The sequence below is a fragment of the Patiria miniata genome, unplaced genomic scaffold (genome assembly GCF_015706575.1).
Source record: "Patiria miniata isolate m_02_andy unplaced genomic scaffold, ASM1570657v1 HiC_scaffold_8, whole genome shotgun sequence".
Taxonomy (NCBI): domain Eukaryota; kingdom Metazoa; phylum Echinodermata; class Asteroidea; order Valvatida; family Asterinidae; genus Patiria; species Patiria miniata.
Window position 1 is genome coordinate 13870470 of NW_024037075.1, and position 21079 is coordinate 13891548.

At 41.7% G+C, this 21079-nt stretch overlaps 1 protein-coding gene across 4 annotated transcripts in view; it reads left to right on the plus strand.

The window, feature by feature from the left end:
• Nucleotides 1-21079, plus strand: part of LOC119719455 (piwi-like protein 1) — a 40674-nt gene that overhangs the window by 15370 nt on the left and 4225 nt on the right. For all 4 annotated transcript variants that reach the window (XM_038188920.1, XM_038188919.1, XM_038188922.1 and 1 more), the window contains 15 exons: nucleotides 223-437; nucleotides 1506-1630; nucleotides 2672-2752; nucleotides 4327-4521; nucleotides 8916-9090; nucleotides 9873-10051; nucleotides 11308-11428; nucleotides 12256-12440; nucleotides 13480-13555; nucleotides 14081-14281; nucleotides 15331-15437; nucleotides 16028-16098; nucleotides 16457-16610; nucleotides 17428-17553; nucleotides 19234-19381. In XM_038188920.1, coding sequence (XP_038044848.1) covers nucleotides 223-437; nucleotides 1506-1630; nucleotides 2672-2752; nucleotides 4327-4521; nucleotides 8916-9090; nucleotides 9873-10051; nucleotides 11308-11428; nucleotides 12256-12440; nucleotides 13480-13555; nucleotides 14081-14281; nucleotides 15331-15437; nucleotides 16028-16098; nucleotides 16457-16610; nucleotides 17428-17553; nucleotides 19234-19381 — 2159 coding nt within the window. The remainder of the gene's footprint in view (nucleotides 1-222; nucleotides 438-1505; nucleotides 1631-2671; nucleotides 2753-4326; nucleotides 4522-8915; nucleotides 9091-9872; nucleotides 10052-11307; nucleotides 11429-12255; nucleotides 12441-13479; nucleotides 13556-14080; nucleotides 14282-15330; nucleotides 15438-16027; nucleotides 16099-16456; nucleotides 16611-17427; nucleotides 17554-19233; nucleotides 19382-21079) is intronic.

Sequence of the window (21079 nt, forward strand, 5' to 3'; positions counted from 1 at the left end):
TGACCAGCTGGGGGCACTCACTTTGTTATCAGAGGACTCTCATTGTTCTCTGTGGCATGTATTGGAGTGCCTGTCCAGTTACCCTTGAAATGACATGGCAGATATTGGAGGGCCATGCAAAAAACATAGGAGATTTTCTTGAGGCACATATTGGCATGCGTTGGAGGGTCTAGTAGGGTAAGGGTTAAAAAAAAAACATGCATTTTTCTCATAATCCTCCAGGCAAGAAAGGAAAGCCAGTGGAGGTCTTGACCAACTGTTTCCGCATGAAGGCTGCTGATCAGTGGCTTCTGCACCAGTACAGCGTGGACTTCAGCCCCGTTGTGGACAACCCTAGGGCACGTCATGCCCTGCTACGGGCTCACTCTGAGATCCTAGGTACCCCCATGGCCTTTGATGGGATGATGTTGTTCCTGCTCCGAAGGCTTGATGAGCCGGTGAGTAGATGTAAAATGTCTTTTTAACCCTAACCTTCCCAAATCTTTCAAAATCCTCTGCAAAAAAAATGGAGGATTTTGCAGGATTGAGGCTATATGGCAAAAGTATGTCACTGATTTCGAAAAGAAATTTTCTTAATGGGAGATAAATGCCGGCATGATTTCTAGCGTATTTCTAGGAACCTTTCTCAACCCTCTAAGATCCTCAGCTGTATACTACTGGAAATCAATGCTGCATTATTTGTACCTGCCCCATGTCATGTGAATGTTGCTGGGCTCTACCTTCCTCAAAACTGCATCTGAGAGTGATTGGGCTTTCACTACAGGGTGAGTAAAAAAAAGCATGAAACCCAAATGTTGGGACCATTGTTTATGTTGAAGTGAAGGTCTGCATGTAGCACTTTTAAAATCTAGGATATGAAAGCCCAATTCATAAGCTTTCTTTTAGTACAAGAATCATTCAAATCACTCATGTAATTTTCAAGTTACGGAATTTTAAACACAACCAATGTTTAAAGTTCTGTCCAGGGATCACAAAACGGTATTACAAACGGTAAAGTGTTCTGCTAGCAAAACAAATCACATAGGGATGTGTGTGAATTGTTTTCACTTTACTGAAAGATACGCACACCTTTTTATGTGATCCGTGGACAGAACTTTAAAACAGTGGTTGTGTTAAAAAAATTGTAACTTGAAAAGTACACAAGTTATTTGAATGATTATCTTTTCTTTCGAAGGTCATTGAAAAGGTTATCGCTTCTCGCATTACGACACACATGGATGATCACAATTTATGGGAACCGCAACAATCTGCATATAGATCTGGATACAGCACTGAAACTACACTGCTCTCAATCAAAAATGATTTTGAAAGTGCTACATGCGGAACTTCACTGAAACAATAGTCCCGACATTTGGGTTTCATTTTTTTGTACTCACACTGTAGAGTTATTTCACATATTTTTCAGAAACAATCAATCTCCACACAAGATGCAAAGTTGTAAAGATGTTATCATGAGATGTACATATATTTTCTATACTTATTTTTGTCTGTTTTGCAAACTCTAGGTGACCAGGTTTCAAACCAAACGCCGTGACTCTGATGACATCATCACTATTACTGTGGCTCTCAAGAATGCGCTGCCTCCTACTTCACCAACCTGCATGCAGGTTTACAACATCATCTTCCGCAAGTAGGTTTGCTCTTTTTTTCATCGTTGCTGAAATTAACTCTAAACCCCCGAGGGTCTTTTTGCTGGGAACCATCCTCAATCCTCCAAAATGTTGCACTTATGTTCAAATGTAGGTTACCCTGCGCCTAAATCCTTCAAAATTGTCAGACAAAAAAATGCATTCATCCTCAATCCTCCAAAATCCTCCTCCAAACACCATTCATCCTCAATCCTCCAAAATCCTCATGTTTCTCAAACACCATTCATCCTCAAATTATAGGTTTAGCCCTTCACCGACATTTAAACACTGTATACTCAGTGTGTTACCTCCCGAGAGAAAGTTGGAAAAAATCACTCAGGTGGGACTCGAACCCACAACCTCCTGCTTTCTAGTGCAGACGTTTGAGGTCATGAGTTCGAGTCCCACTCGAATGATTTTTTCCAACTTTCACTCGGAGGTAACACACTGAGTATACAGTGTTTAGACGTCGGTGAAGGGCAAAACCTATAATTTGATTTATCACCCCGATGCAAAAATTTCACCATTCATCCTCAATCCTCCAAAAACCATCCAGAGGATTTTGGAGGATTAGGGTTAAAGAACACGTAAGACCCAGGGTTTTTATTTAATGGCATACTAAATAATGACCATCCGCGAAAAGCTGAAACAATCAGTCAGAATTGACTTAGAAATCAATCAGAAATGATTATTTGTATTCTCCTTTGTGAAAAATGACAAATTTTATTGACAAATCTCCAAAACTTTGAAGAAAGTTGAGTCTGTGTGGAAAAGTAGGAAAGTAATTAGTTTGCTGTCATTTTAATTTCAGTTTTATGGAAATAATACAATATTTTCAAAATTATCAACAGGTTGTTAACAGTGACAAAGATGCACCTTTTAAATGCCTTCTAAGCTATTGCACAAAATGTTCAAGTGTAAATTTCAGTTCATGGCCTCTTAAAAACAAAGATACAATTTTGAAGTATATTTTTTTAAGGAATTCAGGGAAGCGTAATTCGTGCTCGCAATTTTTTATCACATTGTTACTTTCACTGTTTTAGGATTCTTGGATTGGTCGGTTTTGAGCAGATTGGCCGGAACTATTTCAACCCCAACGCCAAAAGGGAAATCCAGCAACACAAGTAAGTGAAACCATTTAGCTCATGTCGTAAGTTGAACGTAGATGTGAAATATCTGTAGCCATAGGTCAGCATGGCTTTGAGTTTCTTTAAAAATTGTTTGAAGTGGCGGAGATTGTATATAGTAATAGACAGAGCCATGAAGCAGAAATATGGATTGCCATTAAATATGAGAGCCTTTTGTGTGGATTTTGCAAAACATCTTTCATTTTTGCAGGTTTGGTAGTAAAGTGAGGAAATTTGACACTGCACATGTTGGCCTATGTAGACTTGCTATATGTCACCTGCCATATCATAATGAGGAATAAACTCCCCCCCCCCCTTTGACTTTTCAAGTTACGTACATCATGTTAAAGCGTAAATCATTAGCGTTCAAATGATACCAAATTTGTTTCTGTAGCTTAATGTACTCCCAAGATATGCCGCAGGAACTTCATCAGTGTCCCACCAAATTTTACCAACCTCATTTCGAGAAAAACGGCTTTGAAGAAAGAAATGCACATTGCGCTGCGAACGGCAGTGGAAAACGTTCTTCAGTTTCCAACTTTTGGGGATATTTGTTCCCAACAAAAAGGCAAAGTGTGAATCTTGGATAACTTGGCTTTTCAAAAATAAAAAAAAAACCAACATTGATTTCAGGAGTTGATTACATTGTTTTGGGGGACATTCCTCATTTTGCCACAGTAGGTCACATATTGTCGCTTTGCTCACGAAGTGACAAAAACTTTAAAAATCGACAAAAGTTCATCCAGAAACAATCGCATTTGAAGTTATTTATTTTTTCAAAAGACATTTTCGACTACTTCGCAGTAAAAGAATTTGGAAATGTTTGCATTGTCCCATAGCTTATGATTTGATCTTTGCTGATTCATAGTTGTTTGTTAAAAATAAATAATTAAATTAAACAGTAATTCATTAATAAAACTTGTTTACGCTTTGTGAAAACATCAATACTTTGGGTCCCATATTTTCCCCATTACTTTGCACACAGTTTTTGTCACTTCGTGGGAACATGAATCGCGGAGGCTTTACTTATTTGTACTTTTGTCGATGCAACAAACTTGCAACTTTTACGCGTCATACGACAGTTGAGCGCACGCGCGTCTGTCCTTTTTCAACAACGTTCGCACGCACGTGTATGCTCCCATCCTGACGCGTGAAGACCAATGTGTAGTTCCTCCGGCCCTGCCCACGAGGTGACTTTCTGTCACTTCGTGAAAACATTTTACACTTTTTACACTTCGTAAAAACAAAAACACGGATTTCAGGCTTTTTGTCAAATTTTGTTTACAATAAGTAAGAAAGTAAACAATTTTTCGCTTTGAAACTTGGTCAAATTGTTCCTTGAGACAACTATAATAAAAAGGCTAGTAAAACTCAAAATCGAACAGTTATCGATTTTCGAGGTTTTTGTCACTTTGTGAGTAAAGAGACAATATGGCAGATCAAATGTTTACAATGGCAGAAACAAATTAGATTATGCTTACACAGTTTTTAAGACTGTTTTTTATTGTGTTGATTGTTCCCCTTTCCTTGATGCTCCTTTCTCTCCGTCATTTCTCCCCTCATCCCTCCAGGATCCAGCTCCTGCCAGGTTTCATCACCTCCATCTTGCAGTATGAGCAGGAGGTCCTCCTGATGGCGGACGTCTCTCACAAGATCCTGAGGACGGAGACAGTCTTGGACATGCTGGCTGAGATTGAGCAGACCAAGGGAGCAGGCTGGGCGGATGTGGCCAAGAGAGTACTGGCAGGAGAAATTGTCCTGACCAAGTAAGGGAACAGCATTGTTTGGTTAAGTTTGTTTCAGATCAGGTCTGTTTGGTTGGATTGAGTTAGTTAGGTGTGGTCAATTTCAGATCCATCAGTTCAATTGGGTTAAGTTTGGTACATACAGGGTGAGTCAAAAAAAAGTAAACACCCAAATGTTGGGACTGTTGTTTTCATGAAGTTCTGCATGTAGTACTTTCTAAATCTAGGATATCAAAGCCGAATTCATAAGCTTTCTTTTAGTACAAGAATAATTCAAATTGCTCTCGTACTTTTCAAGTTGCAGATTTTTAAACACAACCAACGCTTTAAAGTTCTGTCCACGGATCACAAACAAGGTGTGCGTTCTTTCACATCCCTATATGTGATTCAGTTTCGTTTTGCTGAAAGAACGCTTACCTTTTTGTGATCCATGGACAGAACTTTAAAACAGTGGTTGTGTTTAAATTTCCCTAACTTGAAAATTGCATGAGTGATTTGAATGATTCTTGTACTCAAAAGAAAGCTTTATATGAATTGGGCTTTCATATCCTAGATTTTGAAAGTGCTACATGCAGAACTTCACTAAAACAATTATCCCGACATTTGGGTTTCTTTTTCTTTTGACTCACCTTGTATATCAGTTCAGTTCACTTGAGTTTGGTTTTTTTTAGTCCGATGTATTCGGTTCTGTTCGGTTCCGTTCTAATCACTTTGGTATGGTTGAGATCGGAATGGTTTGGTTCGGTTCAGTTCGTATCAACTCAGTTGTGTTTGATTTGGTTTGCATTGATTCAGTTCAATTTTGTTTGTTTGAGTATGACCTGGTTGACTTTAGATCATTTCGGTTTAGTTCCGTTTAGTTGAATTGGCTTTGGCTTGATTTGGTTTGGTAGGGTTGGGTCGGCCTAGGTTGGGATCAGTTGGGTTGAGATTATCAGTGAATGGATGGTGTTTGGGTTTAGATTAGTTTTGGGTGATATAAGCAATGACTAAAGGGGGGTGTGGGGGGGGGCACCCACCCCCCCCCCCCCCATAAAAAAAACACAGAAAATTTGGCATCCGGAGAAAGCACAGCCATATGAGTTACCACGATTAGCTGAAAGAACATAAAGTCCCTTTTTTCTGTGAAACTTTCAAAAGCGAAACTTTTTTTTTGGCGAGTGGCTGTTTATTGTAAACGTCCCTTAGAAGCGAATAGCGGTAGTTATTGTCTAATGTAGCCATGATATACATTTTGAACGCCCCCCCCCCCCCATGGGAAGATAGTGTCACTCCTCCCCCCCCCCCCCCCCCACACTATTTGGTTGTACAGAGGGCGGGTGTCCAGTGGAAAAACCTTGTCTACCTTTGTAACCTCAAGCCCCGCCCCAAATGTACCCCCCCCCACCCCCCTAGGATGAGAACCCTGGCTACGGCATTGGATATTAGTGGATTGAGATCAGTTGGGTTGTGATCAGTGGATTGAGAGAAGTTGGGTTTGGATCAAATAGGTCAAGGTCAGGTGGGTTAAGAGCAGTTTGGTTGAGATCAGTTGGGTTGTGATCGGTCAATTGAGATCAGTTGGGTTGAGATCAGTTGAGTTTGGATCAGTTGGGTTTGGATCAGTTGGGTTTGGATCAGTTGGTTTGGATCAGTTGGGTTGAGATCAGTTGGTTTGGATCAGTTGGGTTTGGATCAGTTGGGTTGGGATCAGTTGGGTTGAGATCAGTTGAGTTGAGATCAGTTGGGTTGAGAGAAGTTGGGTTTGGATCAGTTGGGTTTGGATCAGTTGGGTTTGGATCAGTTGGGTTGTGATCGGTCAATTGAGATCAGTTGGGTTGAGATCACTTGGGTTTGGATCAGTTGGGTTTGGATCAGTTGGGTTTGGATCAGTTGGTTTGGATCAGTTGGGTTGAGATCAGTTGGTTTGGATCAGTTGGGTTTGGATCAGTTGGGTTTGGATCAGTTGGGTTGAGATCAGTTGAGTTGAGATCAGTTGGGTTGAGAGAAGTTGGGTTTGGATCAGTTGGTTGAGATCAGTTGGGTTTGGATCCGTTGGTTTGGATCAGTTGGGTTGAGACCAGTTGGTTTGGATCAGTTGGGTTTGGATCAGTTGGGTTTGGATCAAATAGGTCAAGGTCAGGTGGGTTAAGAGCAGTTTGGTTGAGATCAGTTGGGTTGTGATCGGTCAATTGAGATCAGTTGGGTTGAGATCAGTTGAGTTTGGATCAGTTGGGTTTGGATCAGTTGGGTTTGGATCAGTTGGTTTGGATCAGTTGGGTTTGGATCAGTTGGTTTGGATCAGTTGGGTTTGGATCAGTTGGTTTGGATCAGTTGGGTTTGGATCAGTTGGGTTTGGATCAGTTGGGTTGAGATCAATTGGATTTGGATCAGTTGGTTTGGATCAGTTGGGTTTGGATCAGTTTGTTTGGATCAGTTGGGTTGAGATCAGTTGGTTTGGATCAGTTGGGTTTGGATCAGTTGGGTTTGGATCAGTTGGGTTGAGATCAGTTGAGTTGAGATCAGTTGGGTTGAGATCAGTTGGGTTTGGATCAGTTGGGTTGAGATCAGTTGGGTTTGGATCAGTTGGGTTTGGATCAGTTGGGTTTGGATCAGTTGGGTTTGGATCAGTTGGGTTTGGATCAGTTGGGTTTGGATCAGGTGGTTTGGATCAGTTGGGTTTGGATCAGTTGGTTTGGATCAGTTGGGTTTGGATCAGTTGGGTTTGGATCAGTTGGGTTGAGATCAGTTGGGTTGAGATCAGTTGGGTTTGGATAAGTTGGTTTGGATCAGTTGGGTTTGGATCAGTTGGGTTTGGATCAGTTGGGTTTGGATCAGTTGGGTTTGGATCAGTTGGGTTTGGATCAGTTGGGTTTGGATCAGTTGGTTTGGATCAGTTGGGTTTGGATCAGTTGGTTTGGATCAGTTGGGTTTGGATCAGTTGGGTTTGGATCAGTTGGGTTGGATCAGTTGGGTTGGATCAGTTGGTTTGGATCAGTTGGTTTGGATCAGTTGGTTTGGATCAGTTGGTTTGGATCAGTTGGGTTTGGATCAGTTGGGTTGAGATCAATTGGGTTGAGATCAGTTGGGTTTGGATCAGTTGGTTGAGATCAGTTGGGTTTGGATCCGTTGGTTTGGATCAGTTGGGTTGAGATCAGTTGGTTTGGATCAGTTGGGTTTGGATCAGTTGGGTTTGGATCAGTTGGGTTTGGATCAGTTGGTTTGGATCAGTTGGTTTGGATCAGTTGGGTTGAGATCAGTTGGGTTGAGAGAAGTTGGGTTTGGATCAGTTGGGTTTGGATCAGTTGGGTTTGGATCAGTTGGGTTTGGATCAGTTGGGTTTGGATCAGTTGGGTTTGGATCAGTTGGGTTTGGATCAGTTGGTTTGGATCAGTTGGGTTTGGATCAGTTGGGTTTGGATCAGTTGGGTTTGGATCAGTTGGGTTTGGATCAGTTGGTTTGGATCAGTTGGGTTTGGATCAGTTGGTTTGGATCAGTTGGGTTTGGATCAGTTGGTTTGGATCAGTTGGGTTTGGATCAGTTGGGTTTGGATCAGTTGGGTTGGATCAGTTGGGTTGGATCAGTTGGTTTGGATCAGTTGGTTTGGATCAGTTGGTTTGGATCAGTTGGGTTTGGATCAGTTGGGTTGAGATCAATTGGGTTGAGATCAGTTGGGTTTGGATCAGTTGGTTGAGATCAGTTGGGTTTGGATCCGTTGGTTTGGATCAGTTGGGTTGAGATCAGTTGGTTTGGATCAGTTGGGTTTGGATCAGTTGGGTTTGGATCAGTTGGGTTTGGATCAGTTGGTTTGGATCAGTTGGTTTGGATCAGTTGGGTTGAGATCAGTTGGGTTGAGAGAAGTTGGGTTTGGATCAGTTGGGTTTGGATCAGTTGGGTTTGGATCAGTTGGGTTTGGATCAGTTGGGTTTGGATCAGTTGGGTTTGGATCAGTTGGGTTTGGATCAGTTGGTTTGGATCAGTTGGGTTTGGATCAGTTGGGTTTGGATCAGTTGGGTTTGGATCAGTTGGGTTTGGATCAGTTGGTTTGGATCAGTTGGGTTTGGATCAGTTGGTTTGGATCAGTTGGGTTTGGATCAGTTGGTTTGGATCAGTTGGGTTTGGATCAGTTGGGTTTGGATCAGTTGGGTTGAGATCAGTTGAGTTTGGATCAGTTGGTTTGGATCAGTTGGGTTTGGATCAGTTGTTTGGATCAGTTAGGTTGAGATCAGTTGATCAGGCATGCAACTTTTCTTCGGATCAGCTGATTTCCTCTTTTTTTCACTAGAAAAACATTGTTCAAAGTCTTGGAAAGATTTCAATTTCCTCTTTTTTTGTGACTTCCCAGTTGCATGCCTGGTTGATAAGATCAGTGGACTGAGAGAGGTTGGGGTTGGATAAAAAAGTAACCAAATAAATTCTGCATGGCTGTCATTCAGGTACAACAACAAGACCTACCGAGTGGACGACATCGACTTTAATATCGATCCCATGAACACATTCGACAAGTTGGACGGCACTAAAATAACCTACGCCCAGTACTACCGGGACGCGTACGGGCTAAATATCAGTGATCTAGGACAGCCACTGCTGGTCAGCAATCCAAAGAAAAGGGTGAGTTATTTCAGATCTTATTGAAAGCGCATTATATAACACCCAAGTAAATCCTTGTCATTTGATTGGAGGATTGTAGGTTAAGGGGCATTCAATAAACAAACCATTGCACGGCCTATGTCATAACCGTTCATTTTTGGTTCCATTCACCCTGCATTTTTGTCCCATCCCTTTCGATCTATTGCACGCCGCGCGTACTCTACGACGCGCAGCGGCCCGACGCTATACAATCTTTGCGCTATTTAAACCATTATCATGCATAAAGGCAGTACAAAACTTGCCTTTGAAGTTGATGCAGTTGCAAAGATGGGGTTTTTTTTGCATTGGATTAAGAAATTACAATGTTGATTTTCATTATGGTCAATGATTTGACTTTTAAACCTCTGTTAGCCTTGACCAAGCTGAAAAAAGTAGTGGATATGGTGCACTTTTGTGAGTTTTGTTTGTTCTTCAAATCTTATCCTCCAATCAAATGACAAAGATCTAATTGGTTGTTATACAAAACAAATAATGAATATCTTGCATTCGTGCTATTGTGAGAATATTTTCATTCGTTGAAAGATGGAGTGTTCCATTCAACTCAGCTTCGCCTCGTTGAATAGAACATTAAATCTGTCACTGTCCTAATTATCTTCACTATTAGGCATGCGTAATACAACTAATGTATCTGTATTTCATAGAGTCCAAATTTCACACAACACTCGCCCGTCAACCACAAAGTAAGGACCAGGAGCCAGTCCATAATCACAGGCAGATTTATTTGTGTTTTTTTATTGCAATAGGATCAGCGCCGGGGAATGATTGATCACATCCACCTGATCCCTGAGCTGTGTACCCTGACGGGGCTCAGCGAAGCTATGCGCAGTGATTTCCACGTCATGAAGGACCTGTCTGTGTACACTCGCATCACGCCCAACGTCCGCATGAAAGAGCTGACCAACTTCATCGGCAGCTTTCCCAGGTCAGTAAGGTTTATTTTTCCTTACATCCGGAAAAATTTTGTTAAATAACAATTGATGGTAATCTACATTCAGCAAAACTTTTGTGCGCCATTTTAACAGTAAGCCAGCACTTTACACAAAAATAACCTGCCCAGCGTGTGAGTGTATTTATTTTGACTCAGTGACATCCAGTGATGTAGAACTGGAGCCCAGGACTCGTATTCAAGTCTGTCTCAAGTCGCAATTTTGTTGACTCTGACTCGACTCGAGTCACATAGGCAAAAGACTTGGGCTTGGATTCAGACTCGGCCATCATGACTCTGATTTGACACTAATGACTCCGGACTCGTGAGCAGTGAATCATATATTTATTTACACCAAAAACAAACCATTTAAGCATATTTCTTTTTTCCCCCAGAAGTAACATTTCAGTAACACTAAAGAACGTTAAGCACATGAAATGTACCACACCTCACTCCAGGTGGTGTTGTAAATGATGACAGTTTGTCATTAAATGCACCCCTCCCTATATCCTGCGACATCTCATATATTACATATCACTTTAAGTGAGTCCATCCTGATTCACATCCATCCATCATCCATCTGTTTATAGTCCGCCCCCCAACTCGAGGGTTGGACTCCATGGTGATCATGTCTACTTGACCCAATCGCTTTCTTCAAATCCATTGATCCATAGATATTTCATCCATTTTATATAAATGTTACTCGGACTCAAACTAGAATCAAATGACTCGTCGCTTGGACTTGGATTTGGACTCAGCCACGACCCAATGGACCGATCCAGTAAGCCCCTCCCACTGCGCACGTGGGCAAATTAACACGTGCTCCTCTCCAATGCCACACTGCATTTTCCTGCCGCGCACATCATACACGCGTGCACGCATTTCGGACTTTTGTGCACGCACGTCGGACATAAATCACGGCTGTGATTGGTCAGAATACAATGGGGCGGTGCTTACTGGATCGGTCCATTGACTTGAGACTCCGACTCGGACTCGACCCTGAAGTGACTCAACCACAATACTGGTGACATGAAATATAATAATGTGTATGCTTTACAGAGTGGACTTTTAATATTAGGTTTTGCCCTTCACAGATGTATAAACACTGTATACTCAGTGCATAGACTGGACCTTTGCTGGTAATTGAAAACATAGCTTGTCAATGGCAAAAATGAATGCCAAAATCGCAAAAATATTTGATTCGGGCCCAGAAAAATAATGATTTGTGACCTGTGTTCTTAACCTTCTTTCAGGAATCAAGAGGCGAGTACTTACCTGCAAAAGTGGCAGGTGAGCTTTGAAGCTCAGCCAGTCAGGATCAACGCTCGCATCATGGATCGGGAGAAAATCCTCACCGGTCACCAGGGAAAGAATGTGAGTCTGACAAAGAGATTGGGACGTCAAGCTGAAGACCAGTTTTTAAGTTACATGTAGTTTTTGTGAATGCGAAGTGAATTTGACAACACGAAACATTTGTGGTGAAATCGGCTAGAAAAGTTTGTTGGATACTTTCTATTTCCTTTTTTTTTTTGGAGCAACAAAAGTGTTCATATTAAAGAAGGGTGCCTAAAAACTAACCTTTTGAAGTTTCAGCTTAGCATTTGAGTTGGAATAATTTCTCAGGATAGTTGATACCAGTCCTTTCTTCACTTTGAGCAAGGTTTATACTGACATTGAATCATTAGAAACTTTTCTGGGTAATTGATAACAATCCTCAAAGTATTTGAAAAGAAAAAGAACAGGCATTGGAATAATAAGATTTGTGAAATCAGTACTATGTTTCGTTTGCTTATAAATGATCGTTGTCAGCGCTTCTTAAAGGCATAGAGGATTATTTGCATTTGTCTCAAAAGTAACCTTCTGAATTATCATTGAAATGCTTACTTGGATTAAAGATTGTACTGGTACTAAACAATCTGTAAAATTGTTTTGTCTGGCTTGCTGTCATTTAGAAGAAATCAAGAAATGTAGGTGATATCCAACGATCAGTCAATTGACTGATTTTTTGGAAAATAACAAGATCTGTAGACAAAATAGTGTTTCATTATCAAAACGTTGTGCATGGTTTTTCACTGTTTTCTCGCAAAGTGTAATATCCACAGCTGAAACTTCAACAGCTTAAATTTTGGACATTCTTCTTTGGAATTTTGAACAAAATGCATGAAAAGAAAATAATCCTATATGCCTGTAAACACCAACAGGAGATTTCCTTGGGTGAGAATGCAGAGTGGAGCAGAGATCTGCGGAAGGATCTGCTGAGCTGTATTGGTCTGCACAACTGGCTGCTGATCTACACAGCGCGTGATAGCAAGAACGCCATGGAATTCCTGAACGCCTTCAACACAGTGGCGACGCGTTTGGGAATGGAAACCAGACCACCCTTAATGTAAGGCTGTTTACAAGATTGTTAGTCAAGTTATTTGAGTCGAGTCCAACTCCAGGTGTTGAGGCAATTGGGTCGAGTCTGAATCCAAATTTGGAAGCAATTGGGTCGAGTCTGAGTCCAAGTTTGGAAGCAATTGGGTCGAGTTTGAGTTCACGTGTGGAAGTAATTGGGTCGAGTCTGAGTCCAAGTTTGGAAGCAATAGGGTCGAGTCTGTGAGTCCAAGTTTGGAAGCAATTGGGTCGGGTCTGAGTCCAAGTTTGGAAGCAATTGGGTCGAGTTTGAGTCCACGTGTGGAAGTAATTGGGTCGAGTCTGAGTCCAAGTTTGGAAGCAATAGGGTCGAGTCTGTGAGTCCAAATTTGGAAGCGATTGGGTCACGTCTGAGTCCAAGTTTGGAAGCAATTGGGTCGAGTTTGAGTCCACGTGTGGAAGTAATTGGGTCGAGTCTGAGTCCAAGTTTGGAAGCAATAGGGTCGAGTCTGTGAGTCTAAGTTTGGAAGCAATTGGGTCGAGTCTGAGTCCAAATTTAGAAGCAGTTAGGTCGAGTCCAAGTCCAAGTTTGGAAGTGATGGGGTCGAGTCTGAGTCCAAGTTTGGAAGCAATAGGGTCGAGTCTGAGTCTAGGTTTGGAAGCAGTTGGTTCAAGTCTGAGTCCAAGTTTGGAAGCAGTTGGGTCGAGTCTGAGTCCAAGTTTGGAAGCAATTGGAACAAGTCTGAGTCCAAGTTTGGAAGTAATTGGTTCGAGTCTGAGTCCAGGTTTGGAAGCAATTTGGTCGAGTCCGAGTCTGAGTCTCAAGTTGCAAAAAACTGCACTGTGTAGAGCAGTGAAGCATGACTGAATCTGCCTGCTTGCCATGAGCTTAACCACACCAAAACATTGTGCAGGGTTTCCGTGCTCCACAGAAGATTACCTCAACAGATTTTGAAGTGTGGATGCCAACTCGATTGACTAAAGTGGCTTTGCAAAACTTTAAGGTTTTTGAAGTGCGGAATTTATTTGCTTTCCTTTTTCTCTCCTTTCCTTTTTTTGGTATTCTGTAGATGTGAGTTACGTGATGACCGCACTGAAAGCTTCATTCGTGCTATCCGACAGAACTTGAGTCCCCAGACACAGATGGTGAGTGTGATTAAAGGCTGCCTTCTCAATTATGACTTGAAAGCCTGTACTCCCATAGCCTTGACCAAGTCTGTCTACTTGTTCCCTGAGAGAAGACTGTTTACTATAGCCTGAACTACTTATTATAGTGAGCATATACTTTGCTTCAAGGCTGTCTTTTGCCTCGACTGTTGGGGAAAAGTTAGATATGTGTGTGTGGGGCGTAATTAAGCGTGCAGATAAGCAAGGGGATCGTTGAGGCTACTGTGCACGGCGCAGTGTTGTGGCAATTCACATGTACAGTACAACGGGTACGCAAATCAGGCTAATATATGCTGTACGGTAGCGGCCGCTTGTTACGGGAACAAGTAGACAGACTTGGTCATGATCAAGGCTAGTATTCCCATCAAATGTCATTGGAAGCTGTTTTTTGAAGTGAACTTGCATGCTCAGTCGCCTAATTGCCTTACTTTCACAAAGCCTAATAAGCACTTTTACCAGTAGTATTCAGAATTTTGTTTACTTTTTTGTTCCACTGTTACCCAGGTTGTGTGTATCCTACCAACTATTCGTAAGGATCGCTATGACGCCATCAAGAAGTTCTGCTGTCTAGAGGCCCCGGTACCCAGCCAGTGCATTGTGGGTCGCACTATCAACAAGAAACAGACCGTCATGTCCGTAGCTACCAAGATTGCTATGCAAATTAACTGCAAGATGGGCGGAGAGTTGTGGACAGTTTTAATTCCAGTAAGTCATACAATGGTATTCAATTTCATGAATATGTATGAGCCTAATGTTCTTTATTCATTTTTTGTAATCATGTCCAAAATATTGACAGTTTTAACGCGACATTCAAAACAAGGTTGTTTCTCAAATACATCAATGTTGGCAGTTATTTTATGTTTGTATCCAAATGAGAAATTTTTGGCAAACATTTTCATTGTTAACGGCAGGCTTAGACATGAGTTAATGCCATCTTAATTCTTTAGTCCCTGTACCACCCCAAAGCACCCTACCTGTTAACTACTTATACCGCCCAAAACCACCTCAGCACTTTGCAGTAAATACAGTGTATTGCATGTAAAAATAAGTGTATTACAATGTTATGTGAATAAAGTGCAGTAGATAAATGTGGTGTCTGGTTCTCAGACTGCGGCCTTACTATCGTTGCATAAAAAATTAATCAGGAACACACTAGGGTTTTGTAACGGAGTCACAAAAAAAGGTTCCAATTTTTAAAGGGGCTGCAGAGAAACCTTTAAAACATGACCATTAATTCAAGTAGAAACTTGCAAAAACGATTTTAAAAAGTGCTCCCAAATTCATCCGTGTTGGCCATTTGTGAGAAACTGCTTCATTGTTAGCAACATTTTCCGAGTTGTGAAGATATTATGTATACATGTAGTATGCTCTGTCTCCTGACGACAGGCAGAGCATACTGTCCAAAACGTTGAGTTTCTCCGCGGTTCTTTTCAGAACCTGACAAACTCATAAAAGAGATCGGTCACATACATGTAGTGCTACTATAAATCTTTATCTTATTGTGAAAATTTGTCAATCTACACAGCCAAATAAAGAGCTGGAGATTCCTTTACATTTTATGTAAATGTTTCACTTTTTGTAAGTTAGTTGCTTTGTGCAGATAGTTTTACATGCACCCTATTACAGTTTTGAGTTTATTTTACAAGTTCCAGTGAATTCATGTATCGATGCGTGCTTGCAATACAATGAATTGGTGTTCTACAGAAGTTAAATAGCTTTGTCTTTCTGTTTGTCTTTCCATTTATTACTTTCAGTCCAAAATGTTGATGATGGTGGTAGGAATCGACTCTTATCACGACTCCGCCACTAGAGGGCGCTCTGTTGGTGGCTTTGTCGCTTCCATGAATCATGACCTTAGTAGGTGAGTACACTATTTGGTCATTATTTCACAGTGTTACTTTTCATGCAGTCTTAAGCAAAGTAGGCTGCACAGCTTAAGTAACTGGAACCTAGTGGTTACTGCAGCTGTACACATGAGGAGCAGACAACATCACATTTAGCATGGACAATGTCGCTAGCAGGCAGTAAATAATATTAGTAGTTGTTCTGAATCACATCCCAATTCCATACTTCTTGCTTGATACAATCCAAAATTTGCTGAATTACAAACCAACTACTAACAGAAACTTCCAAAAAATGCGTCACTTGACGCATCTTTACCGTTTGAAATAATTCTGCATGAAATTGTGTCATTCTGAAGAAAACAGTCTTTCAAGGTGGTTCAAAAAAGGTGAATCCAGTTACTAGACCCCAACGAATTGTGCATACATTTTCTCTGTTTTCTCAAAATAAATAGTATCCACTGAGCTGAAAACTCAAACAATTTTTGTTGTTATGCACCTTTCTTTGATATTAATCTTTTTTTCTTCAAACGAAAAGAATTGCACACAAAATGATCCTATGGACCTTTTAAAATATCCACTGTCGCTCGCCATGTTATTGTGTTTACAGGTACTTTTCACGATGTACATTCCAGCACACAGGACAGGAGCTCATTGATGGTCTCAAAGTCTGCATGACAAGTAAGTATATGATGGGAGCACACATGCTTTGAGTGTGAAATAGCTTAATTTTTCCGTCCCAATTTTGCTTCTGTCAACGTCTCAATTTTGCTTCAAATCTCGATGCTATACACCATTATCAGGTTGCAGTTATCTTGATTTTTTCCCATTCAAATCAACGCAACCAAAGCGAGGCTGGAAAGAAAAATAGTCTGGTTCCTTTTTGCACAAAAACATTATCATTCAGTAGTGTTATTGGATACAGGGAACATGACCGAAATGGTGGCAGCTTGATAAAGGTCCACTGCAATCTGCCAGTCTGCTCCTCCCCTGGTTATGCTGCTGGTCATTTCCCTGCATGTATATTTTTTTTGTTTAGGCGCATTGAGGAAGTTTAAAGAAATCAACGGTAAGTTGCCCGAGAGAGTCATCATCTATCGCGATGGCGTCGGCGATGGGCAACTGCCGGCTGTGGTGGAGTATGAACTACCGCAAGTGATTGATACCTTCAGGATGATAGGAACAGACTATAGGTAGGTTGAGCACTCTCACTGGTGTCGTAGTTGAGTCCGTCACCTGTCCATCAGACAAGTCCAGTCGCAAGCATAGACAGTGAAAAAGGAATGTTTGTCTTAGATTTCGTTTGAACAGCTTGTGACGTGGCTTGTGATGGACTTGTGATGGACTAAACTACAGTACATCCCAAAATGCCCGCAACCTATTTTTGCGAGGCTCTAGCGTCACTGTTAAAACACGTACTGCCATTATTTTTATATAATTTTAAAGCTTGGAATCCTAAGTTTATCCCTGGTAAGTATTGGTTTGATTTTCAAAAAAGTTTTGAAATTTGTGTTCAAATAAAGGCATATCAAAAACAAATTTAACTGATTTCAAGGAAAATCAATCACATTTTTTCTAATGTGGAAATGGTTCATCATGTTCATGATGCGACGATCTTGTTGCCTTTTACTTTCTGTGTTTTCTATTCTTTTTGATCCACGTAGACTACACCTTAAAAGAATTCAGATTATTGTTCTTCTTTTCAAGTTTCATTTTGAAATTTTCAACCTAATGACTCGACTCGACTCGAGTCACTTCTTTAAAATTACTAGACTCAACTCAAGTCACTACTATGAAATAACTCGACTCAATTCAAGTCACAAAATTAGGACTATACAACTCTGCCAACAAAATATGTTACATGGTATATCTGTGTTGTTGCCTCAAATTATATTTTCGTTTTGAATCTTTCACATTTTGCTTTTTGTCATAGAAGTGCCATTTACTAGTGTCTCATGTCATGATAGACAATTGTGCCAATAAATGTTGTCTTTGATTGTTTGTGTACAGCCCTAAGTGGGCTGTGGTCGTCGTTAAGAAGCGAATCAACAATAGATTTTGCTCCTTGAACCAAGGAAATCTCGTCAACCCATCCCCAGGAACGGTGATCGACTCAGTGGTCACCAAACCAGACTTGTAAGTAAAGAACTCACTGGAAAACATCAAACAGAAAACAAATTATTATCCCTGTACACTGTAACTAACCAAAATATTGTGGCGGTCTTGTGTCGACGATGCCTTGGATATTGCTCTCTGCCGACCCGACGAGCGGCTGTGGGGAAGGCCAGGGGAACAGGTCCGTTTTGGGGCAGTCTACCGCCAGGCGCTCAGGGAACACACTCACTCGCGCTCTCACGCAAACCTCACGAACACACTCGGGGAAGGGTTAACGTCCAATGAATAGATCAGACACTCGGGTATTTAGGGCTTCACTGCTTTATTATAACTACTTGGAGACCCAATAAGATGCGTCCTACTTAGGTGCGTCCTACTTAGGTGTGTCCTACTTAGGTGTGTCCTGCTCAATTGTAAGAATTGGCCCCTTTCCAATAATCGTCAAGAACTGGAATGCTTCCCGTACCAACCAGATTTCCTAATCCCTGCACTCACCGGAACTAAACCAGTGCTCTTCCTGAGTGAAAGACTGACCACAGCTGTACTACGCACGCTTCAGCAACTCCAAGTCTCTGAGCGGGAACTGTGCTACGCTTCGCGCCACAATTAACAGCTAAAGCACACAACGTGAGCAGTGCAATGGGAGAGTGCAATCCATGGACGAGTGAAATGGAAGAGTGAAATGGAAGAGAGTGAGTGCGCATGCGACACGCGCTTATATACCCGCGCTGGGTACCAACCAGCCACGCTACTCGCGCGCTGTACAACGGACAGAAGTCCACGTACCAACCAACTAAACTACAGTGAACCTAGCGCGCCAATATTAACTGTTCCGCTACAATATGTATACTTATGAAAATCATAAGTTTGTTCTGTTTTCATTATACAAATAATGAATGTTTGTGAGTGCAATGGTAAGAATAATTTCACGAGGCTACGGATAAAATTCGCCTCGTGAAAGGGAACATTTCATCTGTCACCAAATGAAATTATTCTTTCCATTGCATGAACGTGAAACATTCATTATTTGTTTTACATAACACCTGTATAAATCCTCGTCATCTGATTGGTTGACTTTTAATAGCCAATTTATTCAGGTTGAAAACTTTTTAAAAGTTTGACAAGTTCATCATATTTATATTAATGCCAACTATTCGACAAGTTGAGAACAATCATATTCAATTTATCAATTTATCTCGATTTAAAACAGCGCCACCACCAGCAGCAGTGACAGCGTGCAATGGACGTTCTATATTCACAGCGCAATAGAACCTCCATTGCACTGTGCACTGCGCGCCACGCGCGTGCCGTGCATTGGTACGAATAATTCAATGACATGTGATTAACGATCCTCCAAACAGATGACGGGGGTTTATTCAAGTGTTGTATAAAGACTACTAGTGCAGTGTCTGTTCAAAACAGGCACACTAATTAGCCTCCAGCAGACCTGCAAACGTGGCAGTGTAGAGTGCAGTGCCCGTAGAACAGCGCGCCATATCTACACCTCACGGTTGTGTAATCATCCCCTTCAAAAAATGGTCAAGTCTGTGCAGCCAACCCTAACCCTGCTCCGAGTATTTTTATGACCCTGCTGGATCCATCAATCACCAATAGATACTGAAGTATGAAGCCTGCTGAAACTTTTAACATTTATTTTGACTGTATGTATCACTCTGACCGGTCTCTACTTTGTGTCCACAGATACGACTTCTTCCTTGTCAGTCAGTCTGTACGCCAGGGCACGGTCACTCCAACCAGTTACAATGTGATCTGGGACAACTCGGGTCTGGCACCAGACAGCATGCAAAGCCTGACCTACAAGCTCACCCATCTGTACTTCAATTGGCCGGTAAGGAGCGGGGCAAGTTATGAACGGCATTCCAAAGCATTGTGACTATCCTGTATATATGGGGGGCTAATCGTCCTTACTCGCAGCATGAGCTGAATTCGGGCGATTCACAATGCAGTGCACCACCAAGAGTTTGCCACCGAGAGTCTATTTTTCAATTTTACGGTCGACAAAACATGACCCATTTGAATGAGTGTCAATAGACAACTTGAGCTAATATGTCATAGATTGGGGCATCGCGTTCTGCCGCCTTACAAAAAACACCAAATTGATAACAAGAAAAGGAATAACAAACAGTGCCTCGAATCATACGCTTACGAAACCACTGACCGGAAAAAAAACCAACAATTTCTAATGTCCCGTGCTGCGAATTTGTCGACCATCTCCCACATGCACTGGAAAAAATGAACTCTCCCTGGCAAATTCTTGGTGGCGCACTGCATTGTGAATCGCCCGAATTGTAATGCACATAGCTACAATGTGGTCTTGCCAAAGGCATGTAAAGGCACCTGCCGCCGTATGACCCATGTCTGACCACGGAGCACAGACCAGGCGCGGATCCAGGGGTGGGCCACGGGGGCACGTGCCCCCCGTCAAATTTAGTCCACAAAAAATTAAAATGAATAAAACAGGGGGAAAAAGAGGTGGAGGAGAGAGAAAAGGAGGGAAGGAGGAGGGCAACCTTCTAACAAAAATACCGGCGCCGATATTAAACATCAGCGGCCTGCAAAAATTGTGTACTGGTCGTATGACACAGTACTGGGAACTCGAGAAGCTTCGAAATAAATTGCGATCCCACCGTACGTACTCCATACGTAACCCTGAAAAAATGAGAAAAAAATGCTTATTTAATTTAAAAAATTTTGCTCAAATAACTCAGGGAAAGAGGGGCCAGGAATCGCTTCAGATTGCACCACAGAGCATCCAATTATCAAAAATTTCCCGGGGCCCTTAAGCGGGCCCCGGACCCCACGCCGAAAAACATTCGCACTCCGCATTATTAGTCCTCGGGACAGATCTTCCTACGCATCCTTAAAACAGTTTACAAACTAAGCCTATCCAATTCCTTTTCCGAATAACATGCAAGAATTTATTATGCAGTCGAAAATACCTGGTTATCGAGTGAAGAACAGAAGAAACTTAACTAGGCTTGTATTAAGAAATACAAGAGTACAATTTTAAACCAATGAACAAAAAATCAAAAAAACACATGGTGTTACCACAAACCGAAGCGATAATGAAAAAAAAATCCTCCAATCTTCACAACATTTTGCTGAAATGGGGCCAGGATTGCACCACAGAGCATCTCTGGAATCAAAGATTTCCCGGGGCCCTTCACTGGGCCCACGCCCCGAACCTCACGCCGTAAGACACTGCTCCGCGTTTGCATTAGTCCTTGGTCCCAGCCCATCGCCCGTTGCAACAGTTTACTATCTGAGTTAATACAATTCCTTTTTGTTTGTAAATACAATGCAAGAAATTATGAAGACGAAAATACATGGTTTGCACATTTGAAGTACACAGTAGCTTAACATTTGTAAAAACAAGAGTATATTTTTTTGAATCCTTATAAGCTTAACAACTTTTGCTCAAATAATTCAGGGGGAAAGGGGCCAGAATTCGCCTCAGATTGCACCACAGAGCATCTAGAATCCAAAATTTCCCGGGGCCCTTAAGCGGGCCCCGGACCCCACGCCG